The sequence below is a fragment of the Callorhinus ursinus genome, unplaced genomic scaffold (assembly GCF_003265705.2).
Source record: "Callorhinus ursinus isolate GAN/ISIS: 27379988/994484 unplaced genomic scaffold, GSC_fseal_2.0 scaffold35, whole genome shotgun sequence".
In the NCBI taxonomy this organism is placed as follows: Eukaryota; Metazoa; Chordata; class Mammalia; order Carnivora; family Otariidae; genus Callorhinus; species Callorhinus ursinus.
In genome coordinates this window covers 7,588,415-7,615,558 of record NW_027397097.1, presented here as the reverse complement: position 1 = coordinate 7,615,558, position 27,144 = coordinate 7,588,415, and the positions used below count along the sequence as shown (strand labels likewise).

Below are 27,144 nucleotides of genomic sequence, written 5' to 3'. Positions count from 1 at the left end.
AAGAAAGAAAATGACCTTTGTAGAACTTTGGGGGAGGGGAGTAACTTTATTTTTTATTTTTAAAGAGCCATTTTTGTAGTTAACTTGGTTGATGTGTATTAAATGTACTTTTGTTATCTTAAACATCTACTCCAAGCTCATGGACTTTCCTTATATAGTTTGCCTCTCTCCATAATCTGGCACGAGAATGCTTTTTAGTACTGAGTGTTTTCTTTTTCTGCTGGTCGCTTCTCACAGCAGTACTGGCCTTTCACCTGGTTTTGTGTCTTATTTTAGAAGTGGCCTTGTTCTCAGATCTTATTTTAAATGTTGGTTAGTCCAAGCCTTGCTGCAAATGGCTTTCCTGTCTGTGGAAGACAAAAAAGAAGAAGTCAGCATAAATTAAAATGAGAACGATTTCACATGGACCTAGAAACAAAATTGTTGTAAAGACAGTAGAGATTAATGCCAAGCTGCCCCAGTCTCCTACTCAGTAAGAATTTGAAGACCAAAAAGGCTAATGACTTGCTCAAGGTTATAAAATATTGATGAAGATTTATCATTCTCCTTATTTACATGAAGGCAATATACCCTAGTGAGCTATAATTTTAACACATAAAACAAGCTATTCATAAGGAAGGTAAATATACCAAACTGTTTACCCTAACTATCTTTGAGAACCATGGGTGGTGCATTACAAAGTTTTCTTCCTAATTCTCCAGGTTTGTCAGTGTTCAGTTACAAACGTCAGTATTTTCATATCATTATGAAGGCTGTCACATCTGGATTCGAATCTGGCCTCTGCCACTTCCTGGGCTGTGTCTCTGTGACTTTGGGGAAAGCTGCTCAACCTCTTTGACCTTCTATGTCCTAGCCTGAAAAATAGAAGAAACAATACATACTTTATTGAGTTAACTATAAAGGAGTTAACTTTGAGATTCTTCCAGCTAGTGCCTTGCCCCCAAGGAGCACTTCTAATGGAGCGACCATCACTGTTAACTGTAGCTGCTGTCCCAGCTTTTATCACAGAACACTGGGCACTGGCATAGGACGTCCATTCTCAAATGATTTAAATATTCATCTGCTTAAAAACCAGATGCTGAATTAGGCAGTTTTTTTTAACATACCTTCCAGTTCATTTTATCTTTCTGTTAATTCAGAGAAAGCACCATGGCCATCAGTTTTTACTTACCCTTTTGAATAATACTTAACTCTTGGATACCTCAATCAGAGCCCGATCCTTATTATAATTAAAATAAAAATCGCTGACCCTCTTTATTATTTTATATTAGAGAGCTTATCCTGCATTGCTAGGAAAAATTATTAACCATTGTTAAATTAAAACTCCCTATTGCTACTCATCTTTGAGCACTCTACATAGAATTGCCATGTGAGAAGCAGATGCCCTTGTGACTTGAATTTGTAATTCTTTTCAGAAACCACTGTTTTCTCTGTAACTGGTATCTTAATATGAATAATATGTCTCTTTTGAACAGCAATCTAAGATCACTGCCCATTTCTTGAAAGTCTCCCTCAGAGCCCCCAAAGTAAATTTCACTTATGCCCCCTAGTTTCTGTTTTTGCCCAGGAAAATCTCAACAAAAATATCCTTTGTTGTTAGTGAACATCTGTATACATAATCTTTTGTGATGCAGTCCCAGAAAAAAATGTCATTTCATTTATGTAGAAATACTATTGCCAACCTACCTAGAGTTTGCATAGTCCCAGATTAGGAACTTATAATTTTTTAATTTATTGTTTGGGACAGGCCTAGATTGTTTGACCTATTTTAGGTACTAAGTAACAGCCACAGTAAAAAATCTGAGTATTTTTTTGTATATTATTTGTAATGTTACTGTTTGTGAGGATGCTGTACTTTTCCAGTTTACAACTGAGGAAGCCTGTCATCATCATTAGTACTCATTCATTCAGCATGAGCACCTGTTTTATCTTAGGCACTGGAGATGTAAATATGAATAAAACATGATTCCTGCTCTGGAAAATTTCATAGTTTATTGGGGGAGAAGGATACATATATAACTGCATTTCAAAGTGATATGTACTATATAATGAATATATGGACAAAATGTCATAGTCATGTAAAGGAGGGAACAGTAAATTTGGGGGTGTATGGTAAGGTTACAAAGAGAAAGTGGCATTTGGGCCAAGTCTTGAAGGAGAGATGGATTTGCCGTTTGGAGAAAGAGGAGCCAGAAATGGTCAACAGCCTAGCAAAGGCCTAAAGGCTTGCCCTGGCAAGCTATGTGAGGGGAGTGTCTTCAGCATAGCTAGAGAAAAGGCTTTATGAAGGAAAGTGAGTCAAAGTTAGGAGTTTGAATTTTATCATTTGAGCATTAGGGAAGCATTGAAAATTTTTGAATTATGGCTGATGTAATCAGGCTTGAGTTTGAAAGCTCATAATAGTTCAGGGTAGAGAAAGAAAGACAAGTGGCAGACACCAGGTAAAAAGTTGTAGTTCTCCAAGCAAGACACAGAAGTTTACACTAAGACCGTTTGTGTGTAGATTTAAAAAAAAAGAAAAAAAGGCAGGGGGTGTGTCTCTAGATTTGAGAGCATTTTTGTAGGTGTAAAAAATATGATTTTGTGATGGATATGATACGGGAAGTGTGGGCAGGGGGAGATCTGGTTTGGGTGATGGGCTAGAGTAACTGAAATTAATAGAACTGGGGAAAGTGAAAAAGGAAGGGAAGGATTGTTCCTTGTTCTGTTTTTCGTCTGTTTTGGGAGCAGGCAAGGGTTTTCATTTTGCATAAGATAGGGTCAGTGTTTTCAGGAACATTCTAGCAGACACGTCTGGATCTGAATCACAGCAGAGAGGTTACCATAGTAATATTTTTGAGTTCTTACTGTTTATTTTTCCATTAAAAACTAAGGTTCTCAGAGGTTAACTGATTATGGTCTCAGGAAGGTGGCTGTAGAACCAAAACATAAATTCCTAAGCTTCTTACCAACTAGGCCTTAACTAAAATAGCCCTTTGGGGGAAAAAAAATCTCTTGATTTCCATTATAATTGTTTTACTGTTTCATTTCCCAGAGCATCTTTACTTAAAAATACAACAAAACAAAGCCCAACTGGTATATATATCCACAATCTTATTTTCTGCACTATTTTCTGATCTTAATGTTTTTTGACTAATGCCAGTCAAATGAGGAGTGCTCGGGATAATAGCTGAGGAGTTCCAAACCTCTTGTTTGGTTCTAACAAAACCTTAAAATTCAAAGATTAGATAGTCCTCAGGAAATACTCATTATTTCACATATGTTTGATCTGATCCCAGTTGTTGCTCTGATTACAAATGAGGGAAATGAGAAGTTTTGAAGAATGAATGTGTAGTGTCCACTTTTCTGCAGGAATTGAAAAGTAAAAATTTCCCCCACTATTGGGATTATTGAGCTATGAGCTATTCTCTTGAACACCAGAGAATAAAGTAGACAGTTCTTCAAAATCCATCCTCACCCCCAAGTTTCAGGGGTCACAGTGTTCATTGAAACACTTGGGTGTTTGTGAAGGACTTGAGTAGACTTCAAAACAAGGCACTGTACACATCTGACACCCTTTTTTCACATATTTTAAAAAATAATTAGCATCCTTTATCCACGTGAAATTCTAGTTTTAACTGTTACTGTATAGATTCTCTGTGAAGCTCCTTGGGCTGTGGTGTTTTTCCATTACTTTGTTCTTGATGCTGTGAAATGTCGTTGCCTGTGTTTAAGACAGAGGCAATAGAGTGCACCCAGAAGTGGCTATAATTCTATATTTAGTAAGCCATAGGGTTTGCAAAGCATTTGCAGATTCCTTCGGGATAAAATGGTTTCTATAAATGTAACATTTTTAATGAAACTATTATTATCATCCATTAGAGAAATATAGCAGTTAAATGTGTGGGGTTTGTGGACAAGACAGAGGCACAAAACTTTTTTTTCTTAAGAGTACACTGAGTATTTTAAATACTTAAAAGTAATCATGTGAATCCTATTTTTATACCTTTAATCTTGAATTGCAGAGCTTTTACTCAAGTGTTTACCTTTGGTCCAACATTCCGAGCAGAGAATTCTCAGAGCCGGAGACACCTGGCAGAGTTTTACATGGTAGAAGCAGAGATTTCTTTTGTTGAGAGTCTTCAAGATCTCATGCAGGTAGGTACACAAGTTTTAAAACAGTTTCTAAATAACATATCTGTGACATTAAAATGCTTCTGTATACATTTTCACCTTGGACATCTGTGCATTATAGGTGTTAATGGAGTGAAGAAGATGGGGAACTACTTAATTTGATAAACATCTACTGAATCCCTTTAAAGTACAAGAGTCAGATTTAAGTTCATATCCCAGCTCTGCCATTAATTTTGTTTTGATGTTACCAAACCTTGGTGATCCTTAGCTTCCTCAACTATAAAATGAGAATAATAGTAACTATTTCATAGGGAGTAAATGCAATAATGGATGTATAATGTAAAGGATCTAGTATTGAGCTTAGCATATAGCAAGCTCAATAAATAATAGCTCTTGTTATTTGTTAGGCAAATAAATAAAACATCTTTATATTTAGAGAAACATCTACATAGCTGTTTTGGAAAGCATCTACAGGAACCATCAGAGCTCTGTTTTGGGAACAAGAGATAAGTCCAGAAAGATAGTCAAGAGTTAAGATCTTGAAAGAAAGACTTTGTAAATGCTATGCTAAGTAGTTCAGAAGGTGAAAGAGAGAGTTCTCAGTTGGGAAAGGCCATGGTCAATTATAGTTTAGAAACATCTCTCTAGTGATAATATTAAGAATGATTCAGAGGGGGATAAAAATGAGGGTGGGAGTCCTTTTAGGAGGCTGTGGCCATAGTCCAGTTAGAGCACATAAGCTCTGAAGTTGGATGGACCAGGAATTGATTTTTAGTTCCACCACTTGCTTTGTGATCTTAGACAAGGGAGTTAATTTTCTGAGCCTCAGTTTCCTCACCTGTAAAATGAGAATAATAGTTCCTACTTTCTAGGGTAGTTCAGAGGATTACACGGATTATATGTATAAGTCACATAGAATAGTTCATGGCACTTTGCACCCAGAAATTATTGACTGTTATTATGAATTCTCTACCTATTACCATTAATATCTTAGTTTGGATTTGTAATCACAGAATGTTTAACAATTTTCATCACCTCTCAACTTCTATTCATTTTGTATCTTTCTACTCTTATCCAGTAAATGACCCAATTCCACTTAAAACATAAATAGCACATATATTGTCAAAAAGAATGGACTTACTTTTTTTATTATCCTATCTTGGTTGGATTTCCTAGTAAACAAACTAAAGCAGAGATTTGGGGGGTGGACGGTTATTGGGGAATGCTCTAGAGAATAACATCTGTAAGGAAAGGAAGAAAGCAGCATTGGGCAGAGGGAAAAGTTGAACTACAATGCATGTACAGAGGCCTTAGCCAAATCTTTGAGGAACTTTGGAGCAGGAATGGTCCTTCGTAGTTGTCGCATAGAAAGGCAAGGGGGCGGTGTACCTTTGTTCTTCCCCCATCAAGCAGTTACCTGACATGGGCTAGCCTTGAGAAGAGGCATACTCTTGGGTAGGATAGTACTCCTGGCCTGGCCAGTTCCTGAAGAGGGACTCAGCTGGGAGCCATCAGTAATTAATATTCCCAGTGGATAAAGCTCTTGGTCCTGAAGGGGTGTTTTGACCACACACAGTATCCATTTATATACCACTTTAACATCTCCCACTGATTGTTGTGGACCATTGTCCCCCAGGGGACATTTTTGGTTGTCTCGAGGAAGTGGATGGAGGAGAGGGGAGAGTAGTTGCTACTGGCATCCAGTGGGTAAAGGCTAGGGATGTTGTTCAACATGCTAACATGCCCAGGTCCCTCCCCCTCAATAAAGAGTTATCTGGCCAAAAATGACAATAGTAACACTGTAAAGTAATTCTTTTCTAAAATGTGGGGATTCACGGGGCGCCTGGGTGGCTCAGTCGTTAAGCGTCTGCCTTCGGCTTAGGTCATGGTCCCAGGGTCCTGGGATCGAGCCCCACATCGGGCTCCCTGCTCAGCGGGAGGCCGGCTTCTCCCTCTCCCACTCCCCCTGCTTGTGTTCCCTCTCTCGCTGTCTCTCTCTCTATCAAATAAATAAATAAATCTTTAAAAAATAAATAAATAAAATGTAGGGATTCAGGATCTGAGCCTCACAAGGAGTCAGTAAGATTCCTTAAGCAGCTTTTGGTTCCAGCCCACCACCCAATTCGGTATTACTCTCTCACTTAGGCAATGAGAGTATTGTAAGCCACAGAATCACACCCTTTATCTCCCTGTTTCTGCCTTGACCCTGTCTCTCCTGCCCTCCCCCTGTAAATAGCAGAGAAAGGTTCCAAAGACATAAATTGTTAGAAATTATTAAATATTATAATTATATATTCTGTACCTAATAATTTTTATTTAGTATTCCACTGAGTATACTCAGCATACACTGTTCAATGATGTTTAATTAATTGAAATACGAACTTTTTCTTAAAGACAGAAAAAAGGTATGCTCCCCCCACAAGTAATCTTCTACTTCTCTTAATTTTCTCCCTTTTTTAAATTATATTCTGTGGAAATTATTATCTTGAAAATATTAAATCAGAATACTGTAACAAAGGATTTTCCCCTCATAAGGTATAAACAAATATTACTATTTTAGTGCCATTGAGTAATGTATTTTTAAAAACATCTGAAGGTTATGCTAACCCTTCAGTTAAGTTTCTGTTTTCTTCAAATATATTTATAGAGCATAGTCTGAAAGTCAAGGTTAGAGAAACCAGTGATTTTCTTCTTCAAATGGAAATTTACTGCTCATATGAAAGACACCAGCTTAACATCGCCAGTGGTCAGTCTTCATCTTACAGATAGGGTGTGTTGTGCACCTCAGCAGTGCAGACTTAGTATCCAGTCTGTTTTTGTTTGCTCCCCATATGTGTCAGCTTTTTTTAGTGATTGAGGTATATGACCCTTCATAAATCATTCAGTTACTTAGTGATTTCTTTATCTCACTACTCCTAGATCAAAAGTAATATAGCCTCAAGGTAAAAGATCTTTAGCCTCCTTTTACTCTTCTTTCATCAGGTTATTCCTTACTCTTATACAAAATATATATGTAAATATAAAAATACAAAATATATAAAATACACACACCCATACATATGCATATATATTATGCATATATATAAATGTATCTGGTTGTTTCTTGGTAATTAAGTACGTTCCTGTATCTGATCATACTGAGCTGGTGCAGTAGATGCTTGTTCCCTGCCCTGTGTCTCCAGCCTTGAGAGAGTGCACTAGGGATGCAGGAGAAGGAGGGAAGATCCCTGCCTCTGGGGTAGCCTGTACATACTGAGTGTCTCTGAGTCCAACATTGGGAAGGCCTAATAGGATCTCACTGACTTTAAACATTTTAGTTTTGATTAGAAATATTTTCCATTCCAGTCAGTTTTTTTCTTCTAACAACAAGTTTTTTTTCTGTGGGATGTGTATGGATACCCCTGGTAGAATGCATTCTTACGTACTGATTTGTGTTGTGTCAGGATTTGTGTTATTTTCACTGTATGCTTTAGCAAAGCAAAAATACACATATTTAGATGTAGATCTATCTCATTGCTTCTCTAATTTTAAAGTCAGCTTTCATTTACCAGTGTAAGTGGTGTCTCATTCTTCACAACAACTAATGTTAATTGTGTCCTTCTCTGAGCCAGGTACTGAAGCTAAGTCTTATACATGGATTATCTCATTTAATTATCACAATAATCCTGGAAGCTAGGTACTGTTATTGTCCTTATTCTACAAGTGAGTATGTTGCACTTTAGAGAGGCATCAGTCAGTTTTGGCTGTTCATTTGACATCCCACTTCAATACTAGTATTGAAACTGTTAACAAAAGATTCATACATTTTTCTTTCCTTTTTTTACCCACTCTGGGAAGAAATTGCACTGCTCCCATAATCAATCTGGAAAACTGAACTAACTTGCTGTAGTATATTCGGGGATTAAGAGGCCTAACGGATTTATAGCTGCTAAAACCTGGAGAGCAGTCCTTTCTTACAGGACCCTAAATAGGTTTTTCATATAAAGGAGCTTACTTGTCAGACAATTCTCTGTCATTTCTCTTAGGTTATGGAGGGACTCTTCAAGACTGCAACAATGACAGTTCTCTCAAACTGTCCTGAAGATGTTGAACTCTGTCACAAGTTCATAGCTCCTGGCCAAAAGGTAATTAGTTTTGTGAATAAAGTCCAATACATCTATTCTTTAAATATGTTAATTACATATAACAAATATAATTACATTTAATAAATTTTTTTTCTCTTTTCTTACCAAGGACAGATTAGAACATATGCTAAAAAACAACTTTTTAATGTAAGTAGATACTATACTTTCTCTCAACTTTATTCATGTTTTATTACAGTATTTATCACAGTCTTAAATTTTTTTGTTTCTATATCTGCTTATCGCAAGGAAGGTCCATGTTTTAAATATTTTTGTAGCTCTTATATCTGGTTCATAGTTGATAATCAATGTTTCATGAATAAATACATGAATAAATCATAGCAAGATAAATGAACACAGTAATTATTAACTGAATTAATATAATTCAGACTAATATTAACTTTAGTAATAAAAATTTGGCTCAATTAAAAAACTTTTATTTTGGAGCACCTGGGTGGTTCAGTCAGTTAAGCATCTGACTCTTGGTTTTGGCTTAGGTCATGATCTCAGGGCTGTGAGATCAAGCCCTGCCTCTGGCTCTAAGCTCAGTGCAGAGTCCGCTTGTCCCTCTCCTTCCCTCTCTGCCCCTCCCCCACTCACACTGCCTTGTTCACTCGCTCTCTCAGATAAATAAAATCTTTTTAAAAAACTTAAGTCCAGTATATTAACATATATTAGTTTCAGGTGTGCAATGTAGTGATTCAACAATGCTATTATGTTATTCAGTGCTTATCGAGATAAGTGTACTCTTAATCCCCTTCACCTATTTCACCCATTCCCCCACCCGCCTCCCCTCTGGTAACCATCTGTCTGTTCTCTGTAATTAAGAGTCTGGTTTTGTTTTGTTTGCTTGTCTATTTTTTTCTTTGTTTTATTTTTTAAATTCTACATATAAGTGAAATCGTGCAGTATTTGTCTTTCTCTGACTTATTTCACTAGATTCATCCATGTTGTTGCAAATGGCAAGGTTTCATTCTTTTTTATGGCTGAGTAATATTTCGTTGTGTATCTGTACCACATCTTCACCTATTCATCTATCAGTGGACACTTGGACTGCTTCCATAGTTTGGCTATTGTAAATAATGCTGCAATAAACATAGGGGTGCATGTATTTTTTCAAATGAGTGTTTTTGTATTTTGGGGGTAAATACCCAGCAGTGGAATTACTGGATCATATGGTAGTTCTATTTTTAATTTTTTGAGGAACCTCCATACTGTTTTCCACAGTGGCTGCACCAGTTTGCATTCCCACCAATAGTGCACGAGGGTTCCTTTTTCTCCACATCCTCACCAACACTTGTTGTTTCTTATGTACTTGAGTTTAGCCATTCTAACAGGTGTGAGATGATCTCATTGTGGTTTTTAGATCTGCATTTCCCTGATTAGTGCTGTTGAGCATCTTTTCATATGTCTATTGGGCATCTGGATACCTTTGGATAAATGTCTGTTCATGTCTTCTGCCCATTTTTAATTGGATTATTTGTTATTTGGGTGTTGAGTTGTATCAGTTCTTTATATATTATAGATACTAACCCTTCATCAGATATGTCATTTGCAAATATCTTCACCCATTCGGTAGGTTATCTTTTAGTTTTGTTGATTGTTTCCTTGTTTCCTTGGCTTTCTGTGCAGAAGCTTTTTATTTTGGTGTTGTCCCAATAGTCTATTTTTGTTTTTGTTTCCCTTGTCTCAGGAGACATACCTAAAAATGTGTTGCTGGGGCTGATGTGAAAGAAATTACTGCCTGTGTTCTCTTCTAGGATTTTCATGGTTTTAGGTCTCACATTTAGGTTCTTAATCCATTCTGAATTTATTTTTGTGTATGGTGTAACAATGTGATCCAGTTCCATTCTTCTGCATGTAGCTGTCTAGTATTCCCAACACCGTTTGTTGAAGATACTGTCTTTTTCCAAATGGATATTCTTTCCTGCTTTGTCAAAAATTAACTGACCATACTAGTGAGTGTTTATTTCTGGGCTCTCTGTTCTGTTCCATTGATCTCTGTGTCTGTTTTTTGTGCCCATACTATTCATTTTGATTACTACAGCTTTGTAGTATATCTTGAAATCTAGGATTATGATACCTCCAGTTTTGTTCCTCTTTTTCAATATTGCTTTGGCTCTTTGGGATCTTTTGTGGGATTGTTTGTTCTAGTTCTGTGAAAAATGCTATTGGTACTTTAATAGGGATTACGTTAAATCTGTAGATTGCTTTGGGTAGTATGAACATTTTAACAGATTTGTTTTTCCAATCCATGAGCATGGACTATGTTTTCATTTGTTTGTGTTATCTAAAAAACAAACTTCTAAAATACATACATGTAATGTCTGCCTGTCAGTTTTTCTCTGTTTCAGTTTTCTTTTTATTTACTTTCAATTGCTCAGATCTGATAATATGTTCTACACTGTTTTTTAGCCACTTTTTTAAACCTAAAAATCTGTGTTTTAAGTATAACACATATGTTGTTCCTTCATTTCCACTACAATCCTATGCAAGTAATACTGGATATTGGACAGGTTATTTATTCCACTAAGCATACTAATCAGATAGTCTGTTCCATTTTACAGTTTACTATAAAACAAATACATACTTAATATGGAAAAAGAACGATAAGCAATCTCTTCATAAATAGTGCAAACATTTTATATAAGACTTAGTATTCATTGTATTTACAGTGGGTATAGGAGGTAAGTTTGATACTCAGAAGAAGAGAAAATTGTTTCTGAACATGATTTGATATCATTCTTCACTTACTGTCATTAGGTTTAGGAAGTTTTTGTTCTAAGAGAATAAAGAATTCACCCGTCCTAGAGGAGGGTAATAAGAAAAACTTGGCACACTTGACTGAGCTGAGAATTTCAGATATCAGTGTAGGCCTTAAGGCAACAGATAATGAGATCAGAAAAAGAGGAAATAGGAGCCCCATGATAGAGAATCGAAAGGCAGTGAAGTAGTACATATTAAGTATGTTAACTAACTGGAATTTAAATAAAAACTTGAAAAAAGAAAAGAAAGTGTATATTGAATATTCACGATGTGCCGCGCTTGTTCTAGAATCTGAAAAAACTGTCTTAAAGCAGTGAACATAGAAGACAAAATTCCCTGCCTTCATCGAGCTTACATTTCGGGAGGCGGTAATAAGAAACAAGAAACAAGAATAATAAGTAAAACCTATAGTTTGTGAGAATGGGTTATACTAAGGGGGAAGAAACCCAGAGAAGAGAAAGAAGATAAGACAAACGAGTGAGGAGGTAGAAGTTTTAGATAGTGTGACAGAGAAGATCTCACTGAGATGACTTTTCAGTAAAGACTTAAAGAAAGTGAGAGAACTAGCTGTATGGATATGTGGGAAAAGAATATTCTAGGCAGAGGGAATAGCAACTACAAAGGCCTCGAGGTTGGAGCATGCCTGGTGTGTTCAAGTAATAGGAGTGGATAAGGGAAAAGGGTAATAGAAGATAAAGAAAGGAGATGAGAGGTGGGAAAATCATGTAGGGCCTTGTAGGTCACTGTGAAGAGTTTGGGTTTTTGCTTGAGTGATGTGGGGAAGCTATTGAAGGGTTCTGTACAGAGGACTGATAAGATCTGAATTGGATTTAACAGGATCACTCTAGCAGGCTTTAGAATAAGACAGAAAACCAACCAGGAGATTATTACAGTCATCTGAATGAGAATAAATGATTGTTTGGACCATGTATTAGATTTATACAGAGAAACAAAACTGACATGATGTATATAAAGAGAAAGATTTATTTTCACGGAATCATCTCACACAATGTGGAGGCTTGTTGAGTTCAAAATTTGATGGAGTAGTTCAGCAGGCTAGAGACTCAGGGAAGAGTTAGCAGCTGGAGTCTGAAGGCATTTTGCTGGCAGAATTCCCTCTTTCTTGGGAGAGGCCAGTCTTTGTCCTCTTAAGGCCTCCAACTCATTGGATGTGGCCCACTCACATTATGGAGGGCAACGTGCTTTACTCATCATCCACTGATTTAAATGTTAATCTCATCCAGAAACTCCTTCACAGAAACATCCTGAATGTTTGACCAAATATCTGGGTACCATAGCCCAGCCAAATTGACACATAAAATTAACCATCATAGGCCAGGATGGTGGCAGTAGAGGTACAGAGAAGTTGGTCTATTCTAGATATATTTTAAAGATAGAACAAACAGGATTTGCTGAGAATGGGAAAGAGGGAGAAGTCAAGTGTAACTTCAAGTCTTTTGTCTTATACAGCTGTAATGGCCATTAACTGAAATTGGGAAAGCCATTAGAGTAGCCAGGGGTTGGGGGAGGAAGGGGATGGTATCACCACAAGATACATCATGTATCATGTTAAAATGAGATGCTTTTCAGACATCCAGTTGTAGATGTTGGGTAGGCAGTTTCAGATGAGTTCTGGACATAGCATAGTGATAAAAGTAGTAAGTAAGCAGAGAAAGAAAGAATTAATTTGGGCATCCTAAGGAATCTGTGCTGGTGACAGAAAACCAAGGAGAACATCTTAAGAGATGTTATCCACATCCTATCTAGTGAATAAGATCTAAGATGGGAAAACAATACCCACTATTTATTGAATATTTGCTATGTACTTCGGTGATAAACCTTACATACATAAATGTAAAAAAAGTTCATTGTATCTTCACAATTCTATGAGTTGTTATTATTGCTCTTCTGATGAAGAATCAACTCAAAGAGATTAAGCAAGTAGAAGATGAAATGGAAATTCAAACCCACTTATCTGATTTCAAAGCTCATGCTTTCAACCACTAGGCTTCGAAAGGGCACTGGAATTAATGCTAGAGTAGTTGTATCTTTTCTCTGTCCTTATGACCCTCACATATCACTTGTGCTTTGGAGTTCAGATCTATAAAATACTGAGGTTGTTAAATGACTTCATGGGCTGTGCCACATCGGTCATTGCTAGCCAGCATCATTGTCCATTCCACAGCGCAAATCATAGCTGTGGTTTAAACGTATACCTGTGATGATTTGTTTAGTGTTTGTCACCTCCACGTGGTCAGGGACTTGTTGATTTTGTTTACTGTTAACACCCCCAGTGCTTAGTGCCTCTAACAGGAACTCAGTAAATATTTATTGAATAACTGAATGAATGAGTAAATGACATTTGAGTAGCCATGGGGGTGAGAGTATTCTCCTTTAGGCTAGGTCCTCTCCCTGAGGTTTCCTGTTAACTTCTGTCACTCTTTACTTTGGTCACTGAGTGTAGTGATCTATGACTCAGAGGACCTGGATTCTAATTCTGGCTATACTTCTTAACAGCTCTTAATGAATGTGTTAATACTTTTCAACAAATATTTATTGACTGTCTACTGTGAGTTAGGCACTGTGCTAGTCATTGATGATCCAGGTCCTTTTATGGAATTTAAAATCTGGAGAAAAAGATGAATAGTTAACTGTTTGCATGAATGATTATTTAATTACAACTATGGTTAATAGTAAATCTTTAACCTTTCTGAACTTGAGTTTCCTCATCTATAAAGTTATAACTTGTCTGTCATATCGTTGAAAGGATCAATTGGGCAACTGCTTAAGCAATGTGCCAGGCTACATAACTTAACAATCCTGCTATAAAACGTCTAAAAATGCTTGTTAAAAATGATAAAAATCCTTTTAATTACATTGTTGAGTTCACTAGAAAGTAAGAGAAGTTCCAGGAGCTACAAATGAAGAGGGAACTGAGCACCAGTGGGGAATACATAAATGGCATGACACTGAGGTTTCTCAATGTGGAGGGTATGGTAGATGGCGGGGACAGAGTGGGAGGGAGGGAGTTGCCAGTCTTTGAAACCAGAGATTTTAACAGCCATAAGAGGACATGAAAGTAGACCTAAGCATGATGAATTAGAATCAAGATACTAACCAAGTACACATATGCATACATACGCACACACATGCACCCACACACAGAAGATACCACGTGACTTGTATTCCTTTGCATAAATAGATTTCATTGTATTCTTGACTACTTATAATTGTTTTATATGAAAATAAATTATTTAAAGGACTTGTATAATAATTGAATTTAGCCTTTACCAAGCAGAAATAGAATTCATAAATTCAATAGAATTTATGTCTCCTTTATAGCATTAAGGTTTTTAAAATAAAGAGTACTTACCTTTTGCTCTTCATTTATCTGTGAATTTGAGTCAAAGAATGCTAATAATTTTAGCTTAGCAGTTCTAATCCAACAGCTTGAGAATAATTTTCTTAAACCATAAAAAAATTTAAATATGAAGGTAGTTTGATCCTGCATCATGTAGTATCACTATGTCTCTTCCTCCTTTCCTCAAAGTACTTTAGAAATAGCTTCTGGGAAGAAGAGATATTATTCTCTGTACATATCAAAAAAAATTAGGAGAGAGAGGTGATAAAGGCCATTAAGGATACCCAGTGTCAGAACTGTAATTTGAGCTGAAAAGCTCTGCCTCAACTTAAGGTGTGGGAGGGGTAGAGCAGAAGATCCAGAATAACAGGAGATACACAGAAAGTCATTTTTAAAAATAATGTAGCAGTAACATATCAATGGCACAAAATCCCTATGCCTCCCACTTTGCTCTTAAAATTCTCAGTATAATGAATAGATCATATCAAGTAATTGATGGAATAGAACAATAGAATATCTAAGCAGAAAAGAACTTTAGACAGTATAGTCCAATCTTCTTATTTTACAAGTACAAATACTTAATTTTTCTAATGGTTGTATAAAACATTACAAAAATTTATAAAATGCTTTCATTAAGATGAAGTGATTTACATAGTAGCTAGTAAGGGGTAGAGTCAGAGGGAGAACTCAGAGCCCATAGACTTTGTTTTGATTGAGCATATTAAACTCCCAAATGTTTTAGGCATTATCTTAGTAGTTAAAAGCTTAGGCTTTGAAGTCAGCACATCAGGTTTACTACTTACTTACATGAGTGATTTTGGGCAAGTTACTGTCCCCTCTAACCTTCCTTTTCCCTTCTGTAAAATGTGTTTAAAAATGACTACCACCACCAACACCACTTTCATTCTTGCCTTAGAAATTGTTGTTTAATACTAAGGTTTTAATTTGAATAAAATTTTCATCTTGGAAAAATATCACTCAAAACATAGCTTTGGAGGCTTTATTTGTGCCATAGACACAACTCCTTCCAATTAGTTATTATAGATATGAATTTAATTTTTATGGCAAAGATAAGTATGTGTTGGGTAACTTATCTTTTGAGTTTAAAGTCCTTCAGAAAGTTCATAGATTTTTGTTTTTTGTTTGTTTTGTTTTGGGGTTTTGGGGGGTTTGAGGGGTTGGATGTTTTATTGTAGATTTTTGTTTTTAATCATGCAAAGTACTGTTGCAGGGGCACCTGGGTGACTCAGTCGGTTAAGCATCTGCCTTCTCAGGGTCCTGGGATGGAGCCCTGCGTTGGGCTCCCTGCTCAGCAGGGAGTCTGCTTCTCCCTCTCTCTCTCTCTGCCCCTCCCCCTACTCATGTTCTCTCTCACTCTAATAAATAAAATCCTAAAAAAAAAAAATGTTCAAAATACTGTTGCAAAGGGCATAGGGAAACTGACATTTTCGTATACTACCAATGGGCATAAATTGGTGTACCATTATAAAAGGGAAGCAGTATCTTTGGCAGTATCAAAATATCTGTAAATGTAAATACACTGTGATCCATTAATTCCATTTTTTCCATATGCAAAATTAATATATAAGAATCATTTGTGATAGATGTATGTAGTCAGGATTTATGATAGCAAAATATTAGAAACAGCTAAAATATCCCATCAATAGATGAGTGGGTAAACTAATTAAGATACAGCCACAAAATGGAATATTATATAATAGTTCAAAAAATGAAGAAGCCCTTTCTTTATATACTGATGTGGAAAGATCTGCAAGGTATATTATTGAGTCAAAAAAGATGGAAGAGTGTATATGGCATGTATACTATGGCTGCCATCTATTAAACAAAGGAGATTGTATATTAATATTTGTTTATAGTTGTAAAAAACCCTCTGGAAGGATACACAAAAATCCAATGACAGTAATTGTATGTGAGGAGAGGAGCTACGTGGCTATGGGACAGGGTGGAAGGGAGATGTACACTCTTATACGTCTTGTTTTGTTTGTTTTTTTTTACTATGTTCATGTATTACCTATTCAGTTTAATTAAAACAATGCTTGGCTTGGCTTGCTTTAGACATGAGAGTTTCTTACTGAGGTAACCAATGACATTTTTCCTAAACAGTCTTACCCTGCTTAGCATATATTATAAAGCCCTGACCGTGGCCTGAAAGAATCCATAAGATCTGACCCCTGACTATCTTTCGTATCTAATTTGCTGTCATTCTTCCCCTTGCTCTCAATATGCTAGAGGCGCATTGACTTTTTTGTTCCTGGAATGAGCCAAACTGTTCCTTCACTTCAGGCCTTTGTACTTACCGTTCCTTTTGCCTAGAATACTTACCCTCAGATATTTATATGGTTCATTTCCTTACTTCAGATGTCCCCAGCTCAGTGAGTCCTTTCTTGACCATCTTATCTAGAATAACACCCCTAAACACCCTCTGTCTTACCTTGCTTTATTTTTCTTACAGCACCAATGGTTTCCCACATTATATTCTTTCTGTTTACTTGTTTCCCCCCCCCCCTTACTCCCATCACTTACACACACAGATATCACCTCCATATAGGCTTTGTTTTTATTTACTGTCTCTCCAGTGCCTAGAATAATGCCTAGCACATAATAGGTGCACAATAAATATGTATTGGATGAATGAATGATGACTTTATGGAAAGACTTTTGCTCTTTCAGCCTCAGTATTTCACACCTTTTACTAGGGCATTGGCATAACATGAATTCAGAGGAAATCTTTACTTGACTGGTTCTTCTATATACACTGCAAGTAGATCAGGAATGGGATTACTGAAATGGCCACTTCTCTTCATACTGATCAGACACTCATATGATTAGATCAGCCTTAATTCCTGGTTACTCAGCGATGATTTATTTATAATCATTCCTGATTACTCAGTCATTAGTATTCATTCGTGATCTCAAAGATTGTATGGGAATAGGCCTTTTGTAGTTTTTCAGATCGACTAATTAGCAACATACTATTGTATTGACCGTTCTCTGCTTTTACCCGGTTCCTTTCCAGCATTTCTTATACTGAAGCAATAGAGATCTTAAAGCAGGCATCTCAGAACTTCACCTTCACCCCAGAGGTAGTATTTATATTTATATTTATATTTTTATGTTTATATTTTAACCCCTCTTGTCCTTATCACATTGCATTAAGAATCCTGGGGCACCTGGCTGGCTCATTCAGTAGACCATGCAACTCAAAGTTGGGTTTAGAGCTTACTTTAAAAAAAAAAGAATCCTTTAAAATAATCTTATTTCTCTGGGCACCTGGGTGGCTCAGTTGGTTAAGCCTCTGACTCTTGGTTTTGGCTCAAGTCATGATCTCAGCGTCCCGAGATCAAGCCCGGCGTTGGGCTCTGCTCCCAGCGCAGTGTCTGCTTGTCCTTCTCCCTCTGCTTCTCTTCCCACACTCTCACTCTCTCTAGAATAAGTAAATAAAATCTTTAAAAATAAATAAAATAAGTAAATAATCTTAGTTCTCTTATTAGCACTGTTTAGTATTTGCCCATCTTTAGATTAGCTTTTTTTGATGTTTGCTTTTAGCCTTGTTAAAGTATTTAGAATAAATAATAATTTTGAAGTTGTATCATATCATTTTTAATAGTAGTGGCTAAAGGATTATAAAGAAGTTTCCCAAGTTTAGGAAGATGAAAATCCTTGAAAAGAATGGTAATATGTCGAGAGAGGCCACATGATTTATCAGTGGGCATGCCCATAATATTAGAGGCAAGTCTCCTCATTCCTATGCCAGGGTTTCTTTCCTATAATTAAGATACTGGCAGACAAGTAGGAATAATATAATGTTAGGAATGTACTGTAATAACTTTGTCTTCAAACCATATACCAGTCCTATCCCCAGTTAAGTCAGATCCTCCTGTGAGTTATAATAGTTGTGCTTGTTATATTTATAATCAGTTATTTTGTTTATGTAATTTTTTATTTAATATTTGTCTCCTACCCTGGAAGCTTCATGAAGTCGGGAATTCTGTTTTTCTTACCACTGTGTTCAGTACCTAGCATGGTACCGAGATTTAGTAGGCACATTAGTATTTGTTGAATAAATAGATGAACAGTGTTATTAAATATTCATCAGAGCATCTGATATATGAACTGACTCTTCTATTAAAAAAAATTTCACTGAGAGAAGCCATCTAGCCAGAGATAGATTCAATATTAGGAATATTATCTTTCATCATTTAATTTCCTGCAATCTAGGAACAATAACCATAGAAGAAGCTCTAGGCAATGTTAATAAAAGCTGTGATTTTGAAGTCAGTTTTCACACATTGTGGGAAGGGTACTTTGTTTTCCTGCAGATGCTATTCATCTACTAAATGCTGCTCCCCAAGATGGGGGACAGAAAGCATAGTGTTTATCTGCTTGTTTCGGCTTTCATTTTCCAGGCCTTCGGATGTTCTTTTAACACACCTCCCTGGCTTAGTTATCTGTATAGCCTCAGCAGACAGCTCCACACATCACTGGTCCTCAGAGGAAGCCCTTGGAATGGATACAGGTTATTTTTGGGTACTGCATTGTGTATTTCAGGTCTGCTTCTCCTTTGATAATTTCTTTTTTCTCATTACAGTGGGGTGTTGATCTACATACCGAACATGAAAAGTACCTGGTGAAGCACTGTGGCAACATACCAGTCTTTGTCATTAATTATCCATTAGCACTCAAGCCTTTCTACATGAGAGATAATGAAGACGGCCCTCAGCACACAGTAAGAAAAAACACTAAATAAATCGGGGCTGGTCATCTCAGAATCTGGGTTTTTCCCTTCATTTAATTTCATTTATCCTTTGGCATATTTTTAAAAAATTATATCCAGCACACTTTACATCTCTTAAAATGATAAAATTTCTCAAAGGCGCCTCTGAAAAAGTGTTCCTAAAGAAGATTCCAGTGTTCTATAAGTGTACGTGTTATTTCTATCGCATGGTGTCCTCCTTCGTTTAGCAGATGCAAATGTAAATGTGTTTGTTTTCTGTTTTTGTAAATAATTGGGAGGGAGTGTCCCAGAACACTGTTTAGCAGTGCCAGGTCTACTGTCAGCTGAAATACTGGTAAGGAGACGGAGGGACGGGCTGGGTGCTGGGCAAGAAAGGAAAGCAGTGGCATGATCAAGCAGAGGAAGAGCTAGCTCGCAGAGCAGGAAGTTCAGAGTACTTTGGTTTGGTTGTCACAGAGCAATGGGGAGTGGAGCGGATGGAGGGATCTGAGAGGTCTAGGCAGATTCTCCTGTCACTGCTCTTCTAACTCTCTTGTCTCTTGTCTCTGTCTCTCTCTCTGTCTCTCTCTCTCTCTGCTCTCTTTTGCCTGTCATGCTCTGTCCTTTCTTCACCCTTAATTTTGACTGCAATGTGATAAGGACAAGAGGGAATAAAATATAAAAATAAAAATATAAAATATAAGGTGCTTCCTGCTGGGCTGCTCGCTCCTCCGCTTCTGTCCGCTCCGCAGCGGGAAGCACCTTCCCCACAGGACATCAATGCAAGCCTGAATAAGAAAAACAATTTCTTCCTTCTAAGCCATGGCATATCAGTTATACAGAAACACCACTTTGGGAAACAGTCTCCAGGAGAGCCCTGATGAGCTCATACAGTCTCAACAGATCACCCCCCAACTTGCCCTTCAAGTTCTACTTCAGTTTGATAAGGCTATAAATTCAGCATTGGCGCAGAGGGTCAGAAACAGAGTCAATTTCAGGGGCTCTCTAAATACATACAGATTCTGTGATAACGTGTGGACTTCTGTTTTGAATGATGTTGAATTCAGAGAGGTGACAGAACTTATTAAAGTGGATAAAGTGAAAATTGTAGCCTGTGATGGTAAAAATACTGGCTCCAATACTACAGAATGAATTGAAAAAAAATGGCTTTTTTAATGCCATCTTCTGTTATTATTCATTGCTTTTTTGAAGAGAAGCATAGAAGAGACTTTTTTTTTATTTATTCTGGCATCGCAGAAATGACTACACTGTGTTATATATACTATCAGAATTCCAATAGAAAGCCTATAACTCTAGCCTCTTACATTACCTTTTCAGCATGAAGAAACAGAAGTTTTTTTTAATAACAGACATTGTTGCCTTCCTAAGAACATTCTTGAATAAACTCATTTTAAAACTCAAAAAAATATATATAAAATATAAATATAAATACTACTGCTGGGGTGAAGGTGAAGTGGCACCCAGTCACCTTGAGTCTTTCTTTTCTGGATTTCTATAGCATTTAAAGAATTAGTAAAACTGGTAGCATTGTGTCTATTTTTTATACTCTGTGGGTTTTGCTTTCCAATGAAACTTAACTTCTTCAGGATGGGAATGAGTTTTTTATAGCCACCATGGCTTCTGCTGCTCATTCCTCATTCCCTCTAATGTGACTTCCACCCCGTCATCATATCACTGAAGCACCTCTTTCTAGGGTCAGTAATAACTGTTGTGTTATTAAATCCAGCAGACTTTATTTTTACTTCACCTCTCAGCATTACTCAGCACTATGAATGAGTTTCTTATTCTGAAAACTCTCTCCTCCCCTGGCTCCTGTGACATCGTGTTCTCCTCCGTTCTCGGGTTATTCTTTCTCAGTCCTGTATAGGTTCATCCTCTTCTGCTAATCCAGTAGGTGTTGGGATTCCTCAAGACTCCGTCGTAGGTCTTTTCTCTCTCGCGTGATTTCATGTGTATTCACAGCTTACTATTTATTTTCAGACAACTCAGACAGTCACATCTCTAATCCTTCTGCTCAGAGCTCTTATTGTGGTTTATATATCTCAAAGGCATCTCAGCATAATCTAAAACTGAACCCACCCATGATTTCTACTCTTCCCCCTCCTTCCACCATATTTGATCTTCTTTTTTTATTTTTTATTGTTATGTTAATCACCATACATTACATCATTAGTTTTTGATGTAGTGTTCCATGATTCATTGTTTGTGCATAACACCCAGTGCTCCATGCAGAATGTGCCCTCTTTAATACCCATCAGCAGGCTAACCCATCCCCCCACCCTCCTCCCCTCTAGAACCCTCAGTTTGTTTTTCAGAGTCCATCGTCTCTCATGGTTGGTCCAAATTTGATCTTCTTTCAGTGTTCCCTGTCCATCTAATTGTGCAAGCCATATATTAGACTCATCTTTGAAATCTTCCTCACTCCCTGTATCCAAGCTGTTACTAAGTTGTCATTTTTATGCTTTTACATCTCAAACCCATCTCCTCTTCATTTCTGCTTGTACCTTTTTAGATTAAGATACCATCATCTCTTGGGGCGCCTGGGTGGCTCAGTCGTGAAGCGTCTGCCTTCGGCTCAGGTCATGATCCCAGGGTCCTGGGATCGAGCCCCGCATCGGGCTCCCTGCTCAGTGGGAAGCCTGCTTCTCCCTTTCCCACTCCCCTCTGCTTGTGTCTCTCTCTCTCGCTGTCTCTCTCTCTGTCAAATAAATAAATAAAATCTTTAAAAAAAAACCACCATCATCTCTTGCCTGGATTATTTTGGTAGCTTCCTGACTGGTCGTCCTGTGTCTGCTCTTGCCTCCTCTGAGTCAGTTCTCCCCACTTCATTGTAGGCTTTTTGAAAATGTAGATCTGGTCGTGTTATCTCCCCTCTCAAAACCATTCAGTGGCTTCCCATTGCTTTTAGTATTCAAGTCGGAATCTCTTCTCTGGCCTCTAGGCCCCAGTGTCATCTGGCTGCCTGTCTCTCTTGCCTGATGTACTGCACTTCTCCCCTTTGCGTCTCTGCTCCACTTATACCGCCCTTCCATGTCTTCAGACATGCACTGCTTTCTCTCACCACGGTATCTTTGGACATTGTGTTCCTTCAGTCTAGAACAATCTTCTTCACCTAAGTAATTTTACTATTTCTCCAAATCTCTACTCAGTCGTCATTTCCCCGGATAAACCTTCCATGACTCTCTAGTCAGAGACCCCTGTTAGATACTAAAATGCTACCATGTTAAATTTCAGAGCTACTAGTAATTCATCATAATCCTTAACACAGTTGTAATTTTACATTTATTTTTATGACTATTTAATTAATGACTCTCCTCTTTGCCACAGGACTTGAGGACTTCCTTTTCACTCATCATGGTATCCATAGTGCCTAGCATAATGCCTGGAATATAGCAGGCACCTAATATCTATTTGGTGATAGGGGATTGAACAGGTGGATGAATCGAACCCAGCACAGTTGTAGACACACAAAGGACAAGTAGTGAGTGAATGACTTGATTTGCTAAGGAATTTCTGGGAAGCTAAAGAACAGCTTTTACTCTAAATTTTTTGAGTGGTGGTAACATAGTATAAAGGAAAGTCCTGTGGCTTTAGAATCAGACACTCTTGGGTTCAAGTCCCAGGTCTGTGTGTTATAGACCATGTGATCTTAAATAAACCACCTAATTTCTTTGAGTCTTAGTATCCCAATCCATAAAAATAAAGATGATATTCTTATTCCACAGTTGTGACGATTAAATTAGACAATATATGAAAAATATATAGCACAGTGTTTGGAGTGATAGGTAGTCAATATACTTAAAGCCCTCTTTCTAAATTTTGATAAAATCTTTATTGTGATAAAGCACGATAATGTTAAAATATGTGTGTGTTTTGCAACATCAAACATGCTATTATACAAGATTCTTTAAAAGGCAGTTCCCTTGTAGACTGCAGTCACATTTTTTACCTTTACATTTTTTACTTTAGAAGTACCAGGAGGCCTTCATTATGACAGACTTTCTAGTAATGTGGTCTCACAGCTTGAAAACTGAAAACATTATAATGATAGTGTACTTATATAATTTATACAGTACTACAATATATAGCTTCTCATAGCTAAATTATTAAAATACAATTTATTGGGGTACCTGGGTGGCTCAGTTGGTTAAGCATCTGCCTTCAGCTCAGGTCATGATCCCAGGGTACTGGGATCGAGCCCCACATCAGACTCCGTGCTCAGCAAGGAGCCTACTTCTCCCTCCTCCTCTGCCTGCCCGTCCCCCTGCTTGTGCTCTCTCTCGCGCTCAAATAAATAAAATCTTTAAATATATATATAATTTATTTAAACAATATATATTAGACATAGATTATAACATTGATTCATTAACAACCTAGATTGCTTTTCAACCCACTTGTATAGAGTGCCTGCTTCTACCCCTACTTTTTTTCAGTGGTGAATGAACAGGCTTTGAGCCAAATAACTAAGTTCTCGGTTTCTTTCAGAAGGGCTGTATTAACAGGTTGTGGGTAGGGTTACAAGAGTTTCTACAGTGGGTGCAATGCAATCTAAAAAATTAAGACATATTTCATAGATGCCTTCCCTAGAGAATCAAAAGAGAAGGGTAGAGAAATGTTTAACCTACGCTTGTAACATTTGGCTGGAGGTCATAAATAGTAAAATGGTATATTTTTATAGCTACTGTTCCTTTTCCTTTCTTTCTGCACCCCTGATTGCCTCCAAACAAAACAAAAGATGAAGATATGTACTATTTTGTAATAAAAAGTATACTCTAGACTAAGGAGTTAATAGTGCCGGGTTTGAAATCCATCTTTCTTACTAGTTAGCCATACAACCTTAGTCAAGTCTGTCCGATCACTGAGCCTCTGTTTCTCCCTCTGTAAAATCAGAGAGTTGGGTTAGATGACCTCAAGAGTACTAAACAGCTTTAAGATTCTCTAATTTCAAGTAGCCTAAGTTTTTCCCCATTTGGATATATAAGAATAACTTGTAAATTAGCAAACATATTTGATAATTTTAAGGGGGCAGATCATGGGCATAAATAAAATGAATATAAGCAAACTTGCAAAATACTGTATGCTCCTGGGTCTAGGTTCCTAAGTAAGTCCCTCAAAGGCAGATGCCAAGTTTTCAGCTAGGCTTTGCAGAGAATATCCATTCATTCCAACCACTGATTAGGGAAAAGTGACTGCGCAACAGACCTGATGAGATACCGAGATCACCAGATAATGTTCTAATTTTTTAAATTGTATCAATATTATATAGCAAATCATAAAAATTTAAGCATTAGTGGGCGTGCAGTAAGTACACACTATGAAATCAACTTGGAAGAAATAGTACTCAACCAAGGGATATCTAATGAATTTCCCTGGCTGGTGCTAATTAACCAACCTGCATCAAACCAACAGAGAATAGTAATGAAGGGAATGGCTAATTTTTCCCATACCTAGGACAAATGACTATCCTGGGAATTTATGTCAAAGTTGAAAGTATGCATTTCAGTCCATCTAAAATGCTCTCAGACTAACCATTTACTAGCCAAAGTCCATTTTTAGCCATTGCTACCTGCAGCCCATTTGAATCTTCACACTGTCATGTCTGGAAGGCTCTCAATCCTACCTGTGCCTCATTGTTTTTAGGGGCAAAATACTGTGTCAGCACTGAGAGTGAAAGCTCACAGAGGCTGAAACCACAAACATGTTTCCTATGGTTTGTGGAACATTCTTCTTCTCTTGATAATAGTATGTAATGTTGCTCCGTTGTTGACAGCAGCCTGTGAGAAACTGAATAGGGAGGTGTTCAGTTTGTGTTTTTCATTAATACTTAAAAATACTGAGGTAGGAAGAGAGGTAGAGGAAGGGACATTAAACTACCCCCCGCCGAAGTTAGCATAGAAAACGTTATGTATTTAAGGCCTTCTTCCTGTCTAGCCTGTGTGTTGTTTAATTCAAGGTCTGCATTTTATTTTCAGTACATTGATTGGAATTAAAGAGTAAAGAGTCAAAAGGGAGTGTCATAAATAGAGACCAGGGCTTGTTCAGCTTGAATACCAACATAAACTATTTCTAGACAACATGCGCTGCAGCTGTGTGACTTACACAAGATAAAAACACACACACAGTGGAGGAAGATGTGCCCAAAGTGGAATAAGTTTTGTTTAAGATGAAGGAAGTTAGCAAAGAGTGTAGTATAGTGACTTGTAGCCTTCATTGTTATCTGTGTAGGAGAGCGAAAGGACGGCAGAACTAAAATTTTTCCACTTCTTTCAAGTCTTCCAAAGATGTATAAGAATGCAGAGGAGATTGTAGCTACAAAAGTGCTTAAATTTGGTCAAATTTGTGAATTAAGAGGACATTTTATTATGCAGCCTGTGAATTCTCATTTTCCCTAATGAAGGGCAAGATTACTCAGCCCCAGCTCCCTCAGACTCCCATGAAGCGCAGAGCTGCCAGCCCATATGGGCAAATTGTAATCCCCAGCTAATGTTCTAGGCAACTTGCCTGTTTCCAGCCTGTTTGCACTCTAAGCCCTCACCACCCATCACTTGGCAAACACACAGCCAAGTTTTTCTCATTAGTTCTTAAGAGATTTCAGTGATTCCATCCATGTCATGGTTTATATCATATCTGTATGTACCCTTTACCTCCACTAGAGCCCTGGAAAGAGTGGTAGTTTCTGTAGTAATTAGCTCAGTAGTTACCAGAGGGAGACACAACACAGAAGAATCCTCTTGGAAATCTCAACTGTAACTAAAAGGTACGGAAATTTGAAGGGGTTGTGTTAGTAATCTTGAGGGAATGTGGTATTTTTTATATCATATTGAAGGAAGTGCAGCTCTATGTATACCAAATGTAAATGTCTTTATAGTTGAGGAATACTTTGTTGTATTATAGCTTCTCAGAAAGTGTGCAGAATGTCTAGAGAGATTGGAGGATAGCACTGTAAAAGGAAAACAGGAAGTATAATCTGATAGAGTTGAAAGGAAACTAAACCTAAAGAAAAAGAGAAGAAGATTATATGGAGGAAGAAGAAAAAACAAAGCCTTTGTGGGCCTTTCTTCACAAAGAGATAAATCTGTCCTTGATAAAAAAGAAACAGTACCTTTGGTCTTGGAGCATTTATGAGGCATTGTGAAGGAATGCCTTACTTAAAAGATACGTTTCTCTTAAAAGGAGAAGCGACTTTACTCTTTGTCAAGAAAACATAAACGAAATTCACCCACCTGAAAGTGTGAATTTTCAGACCATCTGGACAAAGAAAGGATATAGATGCTGTATGTATTCCTTCTGCGTGTCACAAAATTAAGAGTGATATGGAACTTTATCTGGGTGTTCTCTAAAATTTTCATTCAACTAAAATAGACTATTTTGTAAGTTCTTTTCCTTTTCTTGATAACCAGCTGTCCCAGAGTACAGAGGAAGAAAATAGAACTATTCTGACCTTAATTCTAATTAACAATGAGGATTTGGTTGGGAGAGTGGAAGTGGGAGTCCATGTCAGTGGGGGGAGAGGGGAGGCAACCTGGTAAACTGTTTTACTCTATATCAGTAGTTACCACTACTCAGGATATTATAATTCCCTGCCCCATCAACGTGAGTTTAGTGACTTGTATTGGCCAAAGATTTGTGAGCAAATGTGACCTACATACATTACTCTTGGACAAGTGTTTTTAGTACATAGCAGGTAGAAAAAAAGAGCATGGACTTCCATCTGCTAGATCAGCAATACCTCATAAAGTGGGTTTTTTTTTTTTATTCAGCTTCAAGCCAGGATGGACATATAGCATAAGTTTTAAAAAGCCAACTCATTGTTCTAAAGCAATGGTTCTCAATCAGGTATTACTTTAAGTCGTCACCCCCCCACTGGCGGGCAGGCAGGTTGAGGCCTGAACTTCAAAACCTTGGAAATGATAGATTTTGGATATACTTGTCCCTTCTTAAAAGAGCTACACAAAGATGGAATGCTATATTTTGGGGGTAGTAGTTCTCAGTCTTTAAATATTTTCAAGCAAAGGCCAGAGAGCTAC

At 37.3% G+C, this 27,144-nt stretch overlaps 1 protein-coding gene, 1 long non-coding RNA gene and 1 pseudogene across 4 annotated transcripts in view; 2 read left to right on the top strand and 1 right to left on the bottom strand.

The window, feature by feature from the left end:
* Nucleotides 1-27,144, top strand: part of NARS2 (asparaginyl-tRNA synthetase 2, mitochondrial) — a 127,447-nt gene that overhangs the window by 90,528 nt on the left and 9,775 nt on the right. For 2 of the 3 annotated variants that reach the window (XM_025848506.2, XM_025848505.2), the window contains 5 exons: nucleotides 4,005-4,137; nucleotides 8,139-8,237; nucleotides 8,347-8,384; nucleotides 17,399-17,465; nucleotides 18,971-19,108. In XM_025848506.2, the coding sequence (XP_025704291.1) occupies nucleotides 4,005-4,137; nucleotides 8,139-8,237; nucleotides 8,347-8,384; nucleotides 17,399-17,465; nucleotides 18,971-19,108 (475 nt within the window). The remainder of the gene's footprint in view (nucleotides 1-4,004; nucleotides 4,138-8,138; nucleotides 8,238-8,346; nucleotides 8,385-17,398; nucleotides 17,466-18,970; nucleotides 19,109-27,144) is intronic. The other variant, XM_073879784.1, reaches the window with a different exon arrangement.
* LOC141370470 (uncharacterized) lies at nucleotides 44-21,212 on the bottom strand. Its single transcript, XR_012374521.1, has 3 exons — nucleotides 20,865-21,212; nucleotides 642-854; nucleotides 44-347 (listed from the first exon to the last, which is right to left on the bottom strand). It is a non-coding gene; the product is annotated as an uncharacterized lncRNA (long non-coding RNA).
* LOC112806185 (transcription initiation factor IIA subunit 2 pseudogene) lies at nucleotides 19,805-20,517 on the top strand (annotated as a pseudogene).